Source organism: Ips typographus, linkage group LG2, assembly GCF_016097725.1.
Source record: "Ips typographus isolate SLU linkage group LG2, UJ_Ityp_2.0, whole genome shotgun sequence".
Lineage (NCBI taxonomy): Eukaryota > Metazoa > Arthropoda > Insecta > Coleoptera > Curculionidae > Ips > Ips typographus.
The window spans coordinates 7,090,352-7,102,661 of record NC_138423.1 but is presented as its reverse complement, the minus strand read 5'-3'; the positions used below and the strand labels follow the sequence as shown (position 1 = coordinate 7,102,661).

The following is a 12,310-nucleotide window of genomic DNA, read 5'->3' as shown; positions in this document are numbered from 1 at the left end:
CAGTTTTAAACTATAAAACGATTTTTTAAATTGAAATTTGGAGGACTGTATCTTCCTTCGGAAACCTTTTTCAGAAAAATTACATAATGCAAGTCAACTTATTTGTTGATTAGCTATCAAATGGTGAATTATTGCCACTTAAAACTGGACCACCCTGTATTTAAATAATAAAGTAATATTTTCAATAAATAAATAATTATTTTAACATTGTCAATCTTGTTTTTAGTTTCTGATTGCTCCTTTGTCACACTTTCTGAAAAAAAAAAAGATTTTGTCCATGATTTTTGATATAATTATTATGCATTAACCAGAAAATTATCTTAAACAAGGAATGTAAGTAATCCACTTGCTCTTTTAGTGTCTGTCACGATTAATTACCATCCTAAAGCAATATTCTGATGAACTTAAAACATCACGACTTACCCTATAAAATCACTTTTCATCAAAGTGTTGTCCTCATCACCATTGTTCAATTACCGCACCTAATTCAAGAAAGGAAATTAAGCGAAAGGATGTTTAGACATTTCTTGATTGTAAGCAATGTCAAATGGTAATTGTTAGTTGCTAATTTACGCAGATGTTGCATCTAAAACCAGCACATTTTAATTACTCTTGTTCTTTTAATTGCAGAATGAAAAGACCACCCGGGCTATGGATTCTACTGTCAGCTGGTAAGTAGAAGCTAAAACACGATTTTACTACAAATTTTATATGAAAAATTGCGTGCAAGGTGACCAAAGATAGTCAATCACCATACTTTTCATGCACCCCCTGTATACTGGAAGCAAAAACGATCCTGTAAATTTACGAGGTTCGGTTAAGGTGTTGATAAGAATCATTTTTGGTCTCTTGTATTTTTTTGGTAACTTTTACCGTTTCCGAGTTATTAGGAAAAACTAGTTTAAAGCAACAAATTTTCAAATCCGTTGAAGTTGTGATTTGAACACTTTGTAACTTGGTTCGTTTTGGGAGTTCAGGGAAGTTGAACCACTCAAATTAACCGTCTTGAGCTCATCTTTCCAGTGGTGTTGAACAAAAAATTCTTTTTTCAAAATTGCGTGCAGGGTGACCAAGAACAGTCAATCACCATAATTTTCATGCACACCCTGTATACTCGACGCAATAACGGTCATGTAAATTTACGGTGTTGGGTTAAGCAGTTAATTACAAACGTTTGTGGTCCCTTGCAATTTTTTTTTGGAACTTTCACCGTTTCCGAGTTATTTAGGAAAAACTGTTTGGTGCAAAAATTTATAAATCAGTGAAATTTGAATAGGTACTGTTAAGAACAGTCAGAGACAAAATCGCCTGTAAAACCCAATTAGAGTAACCGAATCATGTTTTTAAGCACGTTTTTGGAATCCTCATTAAATTTTCTATTCAATATCAGGTAAAGTCTTGGAGAAAAGTGGTGGCAAAGTATACACTGCCAGAAAGACTGTTTGAATGGACAGTTAGGGACCAAATCGCCTGTAAATCACACTTAGAGTGAGAAAATGACTATGTTTAGCACATTTTTGGAATCTTCATTAAATATCCTATCCGATAACCTGAAAAAACATTACAAAATTTGGTACAGTCAGGGAAAAAAGCGGTGTCAAAATTTGAATTTTCAGAAACACAGTATTCGTAATTTACCGGTAATTTACAGGTCAAATTTTCCTGGTAAAGTAAAATATTTACTTTACTGGTAAATTAATATTATCCATCACTAGATTTAAGACGTAAGTTCAATAAAAGCTGTCTAAACCGTGGATAATATAGCGTTTTTTTCCACTAATAACAAAACTTAGGATAACAACAAAACAACAACTGTCAAGTCCAATTCATTTCATATGTCTTAATAGACATTGACATTATTATTTCCCTAGGTCAATAATATTTCCTTTTTTCTGGTGTTTGTGCCAGACTAGAACTAGAGATTAGACTCAAATTTTGACCTAGGTCAACAATTAAGACTATTAAGGTAGAGAAAACTAATTTCTCAATGTCTATCATGTTAGTAGTGAAAAAATACAGTTAATTTTGCGTGAGAACACTTTTAATTCGTGTTTCAACGAAGCAAAACACTGTATAATATAATGGTTAGTGAATACTCACGATATAATTTTTGCCACTAACTAGACACCTTATGGTTAAAACGCGGGCAACAAGACAACCTTCACCTACTAACGAATGTAAAACGGTAAGTTGCTTGTTTTCAACAATATTTTGTTGTTCCAATGCTTTTGTACTGGTGAAATTGAGGATTTAATAACACTTGAAAGCACTGGAAAACGTAATTATACCGTGGGGCTTTATTTACATGAAAAGTGTGTGAATTATTGTATTTATAAGCTGCAAATGGTGTGAACTGTGAACATTCAGCTTTCTGTACTTATGAATTTTAATATGTTCATGTTGGCATATATTTTACATTGAAGATATGCATCACAAATCACAAACAGAAAGTAGAGTGTTTTGTTTAAAATCAATAATTAGTAATAATTACTTAACAGTGGGTTTTTATTTTTTAAAAAAGTAAAGTTAACATTTTAAGACAAAAAAAATGTAAGTATGTAAAATGTAATTAAATTGTTAGGTTGTTGTAAGAATCATTTTCAAGAAAGAACATTTTTGGTCTCTTGCAAAATTTCCGTAACTCTAACCGTTTCCGAGATATGCAACCTTTTTCCTTTTTTTTCGGAAATTGCTTCAACATTTTGAAAATTCCGTATCTCCCGCCATTTTTGGGTTTCAGTGACTGTAGAAAGCTCAAAATGTTCGTTTCAAACTGCTCTTTCACCTCGTATAAATCCCAACATTGGTGAACATGTACAAAATGTTCAAAACACAAAAAGAAAAACGGTTAAATTTGAAACTAACGCTCTGCCAATTGTGGCCGCATTTACCCGGTTCTAATCATGTGTAAACCTAGTACACTGTATGCACAAATTTAGTCTGAACATTTTTGGTCTCTTGCAAATTTTCCGTAACTCTAACCGTTTCCGAGATATGCAACATTTTTCCTTTTTTTTTTTGAAAATTGCAAGTTTTTAGGTGCGAGTTACTTACTGTTCAAGAATTACAATAAGATTCCTATTGACAAAGCTATGGATTAAACAATCCACTACTAAAGCCTAGATTATATTTTTTTTAACTTTAACTGTAACTTTAGCATTAGCAATAAATTTAGTATTAATCTTAAGAAAGAAGGGATTTTATAAAACTTTTAATTGAACCATACAGTTTGCTGAAAAGTAACCTAACTTTTTTTAACGTTATTTTTTTTTTAAGTTTTGCTGCCTAATGCCACATTACTGCACTAAATATCAATAGTAAAAGAATATTTTTTTTAATTCTACTTCAGAAATATCATAAATAAAGCATAAATTCAATTTAAACAGAAAGTTTAAACATTGAAGATTTAACTTTAGTATTAGCTGTAAGAAAATTTAGAATTTTATCTAAAACAAACATTTTGTTTGATAAATCAATCAGGCTTAATACGAATAATAATAATAATAATCAGTGAATAATTATTAGTCAAGTAGGTAAATTAGTTAAGAATATAAATGGTACAAGAAAACATGACAAAAAAAATCAAATTAAACATTTTGTACACTAAAAATTGGAAAGTAATTATTGTTCAAATATTTATGGGCAATATTTAAATAGAACCCTGATTTCAAATATTTATTGAGGTTAGGTTGGTTACTTTTCTGTTCCCCAAAAATAGCGAAGTATTTTCAAAATTTGATTGCATTTTTCAAAAAAAGTAAAAAAGTGCTTACGAAAATTTTGTAAAAAACCAAAAATTTTTTCAGATTGACTAATCAGGACGTGTTGTGAGCGCTTTAGTTTCAAATTGGACTTTTTGGATTTTGTTTTTGTTTTTTTTTTGAACATCCTGTAGATGTAACTCGTTCTGTGGTTGACACGTGGTGGAAGGGTAGTTCAAGAGGAATATTTTGAGTTTTTTACAGCCTCTGAAACCCCAAAAATGGCAGAGATACGGAATTTTCAAAATGTTGATGAAATGTTGAATATCTCGGAAACGGTTAGAATTACGGAAATTTTGCAAGAGACCAAAAATGTTCCGACTGAATTTGTGCATACAGTGTACTAGGTTTACACATGATTAGAACCGCGTAAACGCGGTCACAACTGGCAGAGCGTTAGTTTCAAATTTAACCGTTTTTCTTTTTGTATTTTGAACATTCTGTACATGTTCATTAATGCTGGGATTAATACGAGGTGAAAGAGCAGTTTGAAACGAACATTTTGAGTTTTCTGCAGTCACTGAAACCCAAAAATAGCGGAAGATACAAAATTTTCAAAATGTTAATGCAATTTAAAAAAAAAGGATAAATGTTGCATATCTCGGAAACGGTTAGAGTTACGGAAATTTTGCAAGAGACCAAAAATGTTCCGACTGAATTTGTGCATACAATGTACTAGCTTTACACATTATTAGAATCGGGTAAACGCGGCCACAATTGGCAGAGCGTTAGTTTCTAATTTAACCGTTTTTCTTTTTGTGTTTTGAACATTCTGTACATGTTCACCAATGTTGGGATTTATACGAGCTAAAAGAGCAGTTTGAGACAAACATTTTGAGCTTTCTACAGTCACTGAAACCCAAAAATGGCGGGAGATACGGAATTTTCAAAAAGTTGAAGCATTTTCCGAAAAAAAAGGAAAAAGGTTGAATATCTCGGAAACGGTTAGAATTACGGAAATTTTGCAAGAGACCAAAAATGTTCCGACTGAATTTGTGCATACAGTGTACTAGGTTTACACATGATTAGAACCGCGTAAACGCGGTCACAACTGGCAGAGCGTTAGTTTCAAATTTAACCGTTTTTCTTTTTGTGTTTTGAACATTCTGTACATGTTCACCCATGTTGGGATTAATACGAGGTGAAAGAGCAGTTTGAAACAAACATTTTGAGTTTTCTGCCGTCACTGAAACCCAAAAATGGCGGGAGATACGGAATTTTCAAAATGTTGAAGCAATTTCCAAAAAAAAAGGAAAAAGGTTGAATATCTCCGAAACGGTTAGAGTTACGGACATTTTTCAAGAGACCAAAAATGTTCAGTCTGAATTTGTACACCCAGTGGACTAGGTTTACACATGATTAGAACCAGGTAAACGCAGTCACATCTGGCAGAGCGTTAGTTTCTAATTTAACGGTTTTTCTTTTTGTGTTTTCAAAATTCTGTACATGTTCATTAATGTTGGGATTAATACGAGGTGAAAGAGCACTTCAACACGAACATTTTCAGTTTTCTACAGTCACTGAAACCCAAAAATGGCGGGAGATACGGAATTTTCAAAATGTTAATGCAATTTCCAAAAAAAAGGGAAAATGTTGAATATCTCGGAAACGGTTAGAGTTACGGAGATTTTGCAAGGGACAAAAAATGTTCAGAATGGCTTTTTGCACCTAGTAGACTAGATTTGCGTTGTTAAAACTGGGTAAACGCGGTCACAACTGGCAGAGCGTTAGTTTTAAATTCAACTGTTTTTGTTTTTGCGTTTTGAACACCCTGTATATGTTCAATCATGTTAGAGTTAAGAAGAAGGCAAAGAACAGTTTGAAACCAACATTTTGAGAGTTCTTCAGTCGCTGAAACTACAAAATTAGCGGAGATACGGATAATTTTCAAAACTTTGATGCAACTTCCAAAAAAAAAAGAAAAATTATCGATTATCTCGGAAACGGTTAGTGTTACGGAAATTTTTCAAGAGACCAAAAATGTTCCGACTGAATTTGTGCATATAATAATGTTCCGATTTGAACTGCTAAATTCGAGGATTTTCTGAGGCAGAAAAAAATTGATATTCTGTCAGTTGTCATTAAAAAAACCAATAAAAATCAACGTTCAACCAGTCAGGAATATAGAAATAAAATATAAATGTTTGAACTCAGAAATCCGACTAAAAAAATAAAATACAGGGTGTTTCTATTTGAAATATTCAAAACATGTAAAAAAAGTGCATATGTGATGATATGTCATTTTGACGTGAGATTCAAGAAAAGTGCCAAAAGTTTTAGTAATTTAAGCTGTGCATGCTGTCAGATCAAGATTCAGCTAGTTATTGAGTAAAATATAATTAATCACCCTGTACATTGTCAAGCTACGAGTAGTACAACTCAGCCGGATATTGTTCCAGTTGAAATAATTAATTATTTCTTCTCCAGTGAGTAATAAGCATTATTAATATATGCTTATTACTCACTGGTTTTGAATAGATAATAACACCCATTATCACACCGTGAGTAATCACACCACAGATATATAGCAAAAACCAAAGTAAACTGCTTTTACGTAACAATGTAATAGAGACAAATGTTTCGAATATAACGCTTGTTAACGTTATCTTTGTTGTTATTCCTAAACTTATTACATTGTTACGTCATCTCAATGTACTTTGATTTTTGCAATAGCTGTCAAATTGTCTGGTACCAAACCGAATAATAGCAGGTGTGTTATTTTCTCTCGTTGTTAATACTTAACATAGCGAGTCGTAGAAAAAGTATAGTATTCTACACGCATGAGTAATGGCTATCTTCATGAGTAATAATCATTCATGCTCGTTGAATAATATACTATTAATTTCACTGAATAGACAATAACAAGAATATTAAATAACTTTATTATTTTCAGGTGTATTGTGGTTAAGTCTACAAGATGTTTACGGAATTAGGGCAACTGCACTGATTTTCGGAAAATCATCCACATCAACCACCACCGAAGCAGTATCTTCATCTGAAGCAACTAACGGAGTAGAGGTGAGCTATTACGTGTTTACGATTAAAAAAAATTACAATTCATCGGCAAAATCAAAGAAAAAAAAACGAAATCGATTTCAATGCTGTAACCGCATCAAATTCAATTATTGTTTGATTTTTTCGGCATTTTTTTTCTTGAGCTAAAGTAACAATAACGACGATTTGACCGTGCATACGTGCGATTAAAATATTAAACAACCGTATTCGGTTCACTTGAAAAAAAATAATAGAAAGTGGTCAAACTGCCCGCTGAAACATATTCAGACCGAGACGGAATTCCACCCGTAAGCAATAACACTCTAATCGTCCGCTATTAGTCAAATTGTAGACGTATTTGTTGTACAAATTGGGATCGTTTTGATGATTCGATTAGCGCACAAATTGTGTAAACGACCGCATAAAGTACTTTCCAAACATTTAATTTGAAAATGGTTATACTTAATAGGACAATATTGTTACGATTAAAGTCAATTTAACTCAACAATTAATAAATTTATTCAAAACACTCCGTACAATAATTAATTCAGCTACTAAAAACACTACTACAATTCCACAATTATTCCACTATTTAAACTTTACCGCGCTCCCAAATTCACTACTCCCGCCGTGTGAAACCGCTTCTTTATATTATTATTTTATCTAAAAAAATATATTTATATATTTTTCTATTTATTATATTTATATTTTATTCGCAAACCACGTTCTAGAATGACCGCAAAACGCTTCGCGATTTGCCTCGAATATCAAAGATGCTTCCAGGTGTCGCTTCCTAACTGTGGCCTACTTTAACACGCGCCTGGCCAGATATTGCGGCGCATCGGTTTCATCCCGAATCGAGTGCTCGTTCAGAAGTATCGAGCATAGTAGGCCCAAACCGTAACACTGCCCCCCTCTTAAAGCTGATCGTCCCGATCCGCTTCATCTAGTCCCTGGTATTTCTTGAGTCTGTCCAGATGGACAATTTTCATCTTGCCTTTGGGGCTGCGTTGGACTCTGTACGCGACGTCGTTTAACCTTTTTACGACATTGTAAGGTCCCTCCCAGTGTCGTTGCCATCTTTGACTTAATCCTTTGCTCCTCCTGGGTTGAAACATCCACACAGCATCACCTTCCTTATAATTGCCACCAGCTGGTCTGTGGTCCAGTGTCATCTTCAAACGGTCGTTGTTTGGTTTCATCTTCTCTCTCTCAAGTTCCTGAATTGTGCTGGATCCCTTCTGTAACGAACACTGGTCACACCGTTTACACCATTCCTCAACGTCTTTTCTGAAGTTAATCCAGTAAAATCGATCTCTTATTCTAGCCAAAGTCTGGCTTACTCCAAAGTGTCCTCCTCCGCGACTGTTATGTAGTTCTCGCAGCACATTCTCTTTGCCGGAATTGGGCACTATTGTTTGGTAAACAAAGCGTTTTCCGTCTGGACTTTCCCATTTGCGAGTAAGTAAGTTACGATTTTCCCGTGGGTTCACACAAAGTCAATTTAACTCAACAATTAATAAATTTATTTACACTTCAAAACACTCCGTACAATAATTAACTCAGCTACTAAAAACACTACTACAATTCCACAATTATTCCACTATTTAAACTTTACCGCGCTCCCAAATTCACTACTCCCGCCGTGTGAAACCGCTTCTATTAGATTCGCAAACCACGTTCTAGAATGACCGCAAAACGCTTTGCGATTTGCCTCGAATATCAAAGATGCGTCCAGGTGTCGCTTCCTAACTGTGGCCTACTTTAACACGCGCCCGCCAGATATTGCGGCGCATCGGTTTCATCCCGAATCGAGTGTTCAGAAGTATCGAGCATAGTAGGCCCAAACCGTAACAATATAATAATCTCTCTGCGTCCTTTGACGAGAGGGCACACTGTTGTTCTCCAAGCTTCTCTGTCCTTAGACTCCTGTAGTCCCAGTCCAACTGGGACTTGGTGATCTTCCTCACGGTCGATTTCCATCCACTTACCCCAACACAATAAGTCTCTCTAGATCATCAGTTCTTCGTGACAGATGGCCAAAGTATTTCTTTTATCTTTGGGGTTGTGTGTGAATAGGTTCTCCCAGGTTGTTGATGCACCCACGCGAGTCGCTGAGCGAAGCGGAACTCTTATTGATTATATGATCACTAATGACAGTAGTCTTTCGGTCAATGTGCACCTCACGCCAAAAATTAGTGACCACAATCTCCTGTTATTTTGCATTGATGGGAGATCCGTGGATAACTCTGATATAATAGTGCATAATAAGTCAATGAGAAATTATAGCATGGAGAGGTTGCAGGATTATTTGCTTCGTGTATACGAATGAAGAAATAGTATATGCCTTAAAAACAGCAAAAGAAGGAAAAAGCCCAGGCCCTGACGAACTTCCTATTGAGCTACTGAAAATTATAGAAACAGAATACATAGACATCTTGGTGAAACTGTTTAATCAAATATACAAGTCAGGTGTTATTCCTAAAGAATGGTTAGTGTCGACCTTTATTTGCCTGCCCAAAAAAGTGAATGCTAGGGAATGCAGCGACCACCGCACCATTAGTCTGATGTCTCATACACTAAAATTATTCTTAAAAATCATCCATAATCGCATATATCAAAAACTGGACATGGATATAGGGGAAACACAATTTGGCTTTCGGAAAAGTCTGGGCACGCGAGAGGCCCTTTTCGCACTCAATGTACTGATTCAGAGATGTCTGGATGTGAATCAGGATATGTACATTTGTTTTATAGACTACAACAAAGCGTTTGATAGAGTCCGCCACAAACAACTAATGGAAGTCCTCAAAGCAAAACAAATAGACTACAATGACCTAAGAATTATATCAAATCTATATTATGAACAACGAGCAAAGGTACGCATTAACGGACACATGTCAGAAGAAATCGAAATTAAGCGTAAGACAGGGATGCATACTATCACCGCTACTCTTCAACGCGTACTCCGAAGAGATCCTGAAAAAAGCACTGGAGGAAGAGACAGCAGGAATAAAAATAAACGAAATACCGGTAAACAACATTAGATATGCAGATGACACCATAATTATAGCGGAAAATATCGACGATCTTCAGAGACTAATGAACAGAATAGCCGAGTGTGGTCAAGAATATGGACTAACAATGAATGCTAAGAAAACAAAATTTATGAGAATATCAAAAACACAGAGATATAACGAGCAGCTGACAATTAACGGCACTAAGATCGAACAAGTAGATAAATAACTATATGACTATATGACTGTATCTACACTAATTGACTCCACAAATGACTACTCTAGAGAGATTAGAGCAAGAATAGAAATAGCACGAGCAAATTTTAACAAATTAAAAAGAGTACTCTGCACAAGAGATCTGAAGTTAAACCTAAGAGTCAGACTATTGAAGTGCTATGTCTTCTCAACCTTACTTTACGGAATGGAAGCCTGGACCCTGAATGCGGCAACTATCAGAAAACTTGAATCATTCGAGAGGTGGACGTATAGAAGAATTTTGAAGATACCCTGGACAGAACATGTTACAAACAACGAGGTAATGAGGAGGATAAACAAAGAAATGGAAATCATAGAAACTATTAAAACCAGAAAGCTACAATATCTTGGACATATCACACGTGGGACAAAATACGCCAGACTTCAACTTATAATGCAGGGAAAAATCCTTGGGAAAAGAAGTATAGGAAGAAGGAAAAAGTCGTGGCTGCGCTATCTGAGAGAGTGGTACGGCTGCTTCAAAAGTCCGAATAGCTGTGATGATTACCAACCTCCGTCGCGGAGATGGTACATGAAGAAGATACAAATGGGTCATTACGCACCCTCAGTTTAATAAAACGATCCTTTATTTACAATAACCCAAAATTTCATTGCAAAATGAAATACGGTTTTGACAGAGTACAAAAATATGTTGAGCGTTGCAACTGTCTCTTTTTTGGAAAAACATCTAATATTTCGAAAACGGCTAGAGATAGACATAGGGCATTGTACACAAAAGTTGGTCAGAATTTTGTGAGGAATCCAAATATGTAATAATATATAGGGTGTTCTATTTAAAATAAGAAAGTTGTGATCGACTTCCGGTATAAACGGAAGTGCAACCATCTTGAAAATATTTTAGTTGGATTGGGCATGCCCACATTAGTATCCTGCCAAATTTTCAAAACTCTCCTATTTATACTTTTTCCAATATCAATCGATGTCTTTCGTCGTGGGACACCCTGTATATGCAAGCGGATCAAGTCTTTTGACGAAGTCCACAGTTACAGCACGAGAAACTGTTCTGATTTTGTTTTGAGTGGAAATTGTAGAACAACACATATGTTCAATTCAGTATTGTACAAAGGTCTTCGGCATTTTAATATGTTGCCCAATGTAATAAAAAACTGTGATAATTTGAACAATTTTAAAAGATTTTTCCCCCTGCCTTTGTATTAACGGCTTATCACTGCGGTTTTTTCAAAGTTTTTTAAAAATCACCATTTTGTTTCCTGTTCGATCGCCTCTGCCGTGGATGGTGGATTGGTTTTACATTTATCTTTTTCACCCTAGGGTCTAACCCAGCCCTTAAAATGGGTCTAATTTTAAGTATTTTTGTTTAAATAGGATGTAGTGTCAGTTTTTTCTTTTTTTCTCCATTCAGGTAATTATTCAAATTTTTTAAAAACCCTTTTAATTTATACTACACGTGTTAAAAATTTAAATTCACAAAACTTTTACAACATGGGTCTCACTGTCTCCCCCTTTATAAAAAGACAGCCCGCACATTGATTGTCGAGTTGAGGTAGGTTTTTCCCGTTTGTTAAACACCTGTTTCGCATAAGTAGAGTAAGTTATTCTTGTAGCTCCTGAAGATGGCCATTTATATGTCCGAAACTAGTAGAGCAGGCCTTTGAAGGTCGTAATAAAGATTTGTGGAGACGACTGCGTGTCATTCCCCTCCTTTTGTAATTTTAAAAGAGCCCTAAGACAACATGTAATTTAAGTGCTTTAGCTTGTTTTTGTACAATGTTTTTACTTTTAATTCGTTACTTGTTTTTAAAGAGGTCCATATTTGTCCATTTTATTTTTTTTACATTAATTTTAATATATTTTTTTTATTTGCATGATTTGTCATATTGTTTATTTTATAGCTACATGCTAAATAAAATTCTCCAATTTAGAGTCAGTTATCAAAAAATTCAACTCAAACTAATGTTGAAGAGCAAAAAGGGAAAAACACAAATTACCAATAAGGTTCTGTCCTTAACATTAATCCCATATTTGTTAAATTATCTTCAATCCCACATTTATGCAAAATAAGCCAAGGCAAATTTCACAATGAAGACATAAATTAACATCGATGTGCAATCAATAACCTATACATACAATATCTAGAACTTGGTAATTTTATCTTGCGGTTCAACTAGCTATCTATAAGAAATAGTAATTTACTATTTTTGAAGGTTACTCTTTACCATCGAGTCGAAAAAGTGGTTGGGATTAGAAGAACATTTCTGGCTGAAAGTAGCATTTCACTCCTAAATCTGGCCCCAAAAGCTT

The 12,310-nt window shown here is 34.6% G+C and overlaps 1 protein-coding gene across 1 annotated transcript in view; it reads left to right on the top strand.

Moving 5' to 3' along the window:
• The window catches only part of LOC145725596 (uncharacterized), a 67,555-nt gene that overhangs the window by 29,303 nt on the left and 25,942 nt on the right, over positions 1–12,310 (top strand). Inside the window, exons 2-3 of the mRNA XM_081974400.1 lie at positions 631–671; positions 6,655–6,779. Of these exons, the coding sequence (XP_081830526.1) occupies positions 632–671; positions 6,655–6,779 (165 nt within the window). The 5' untranslated portion in view covers position 631. The remainder of the gene's footprint in view (positions 1–630; positions 672–6,654; positions 6,780–12,310) is intronic.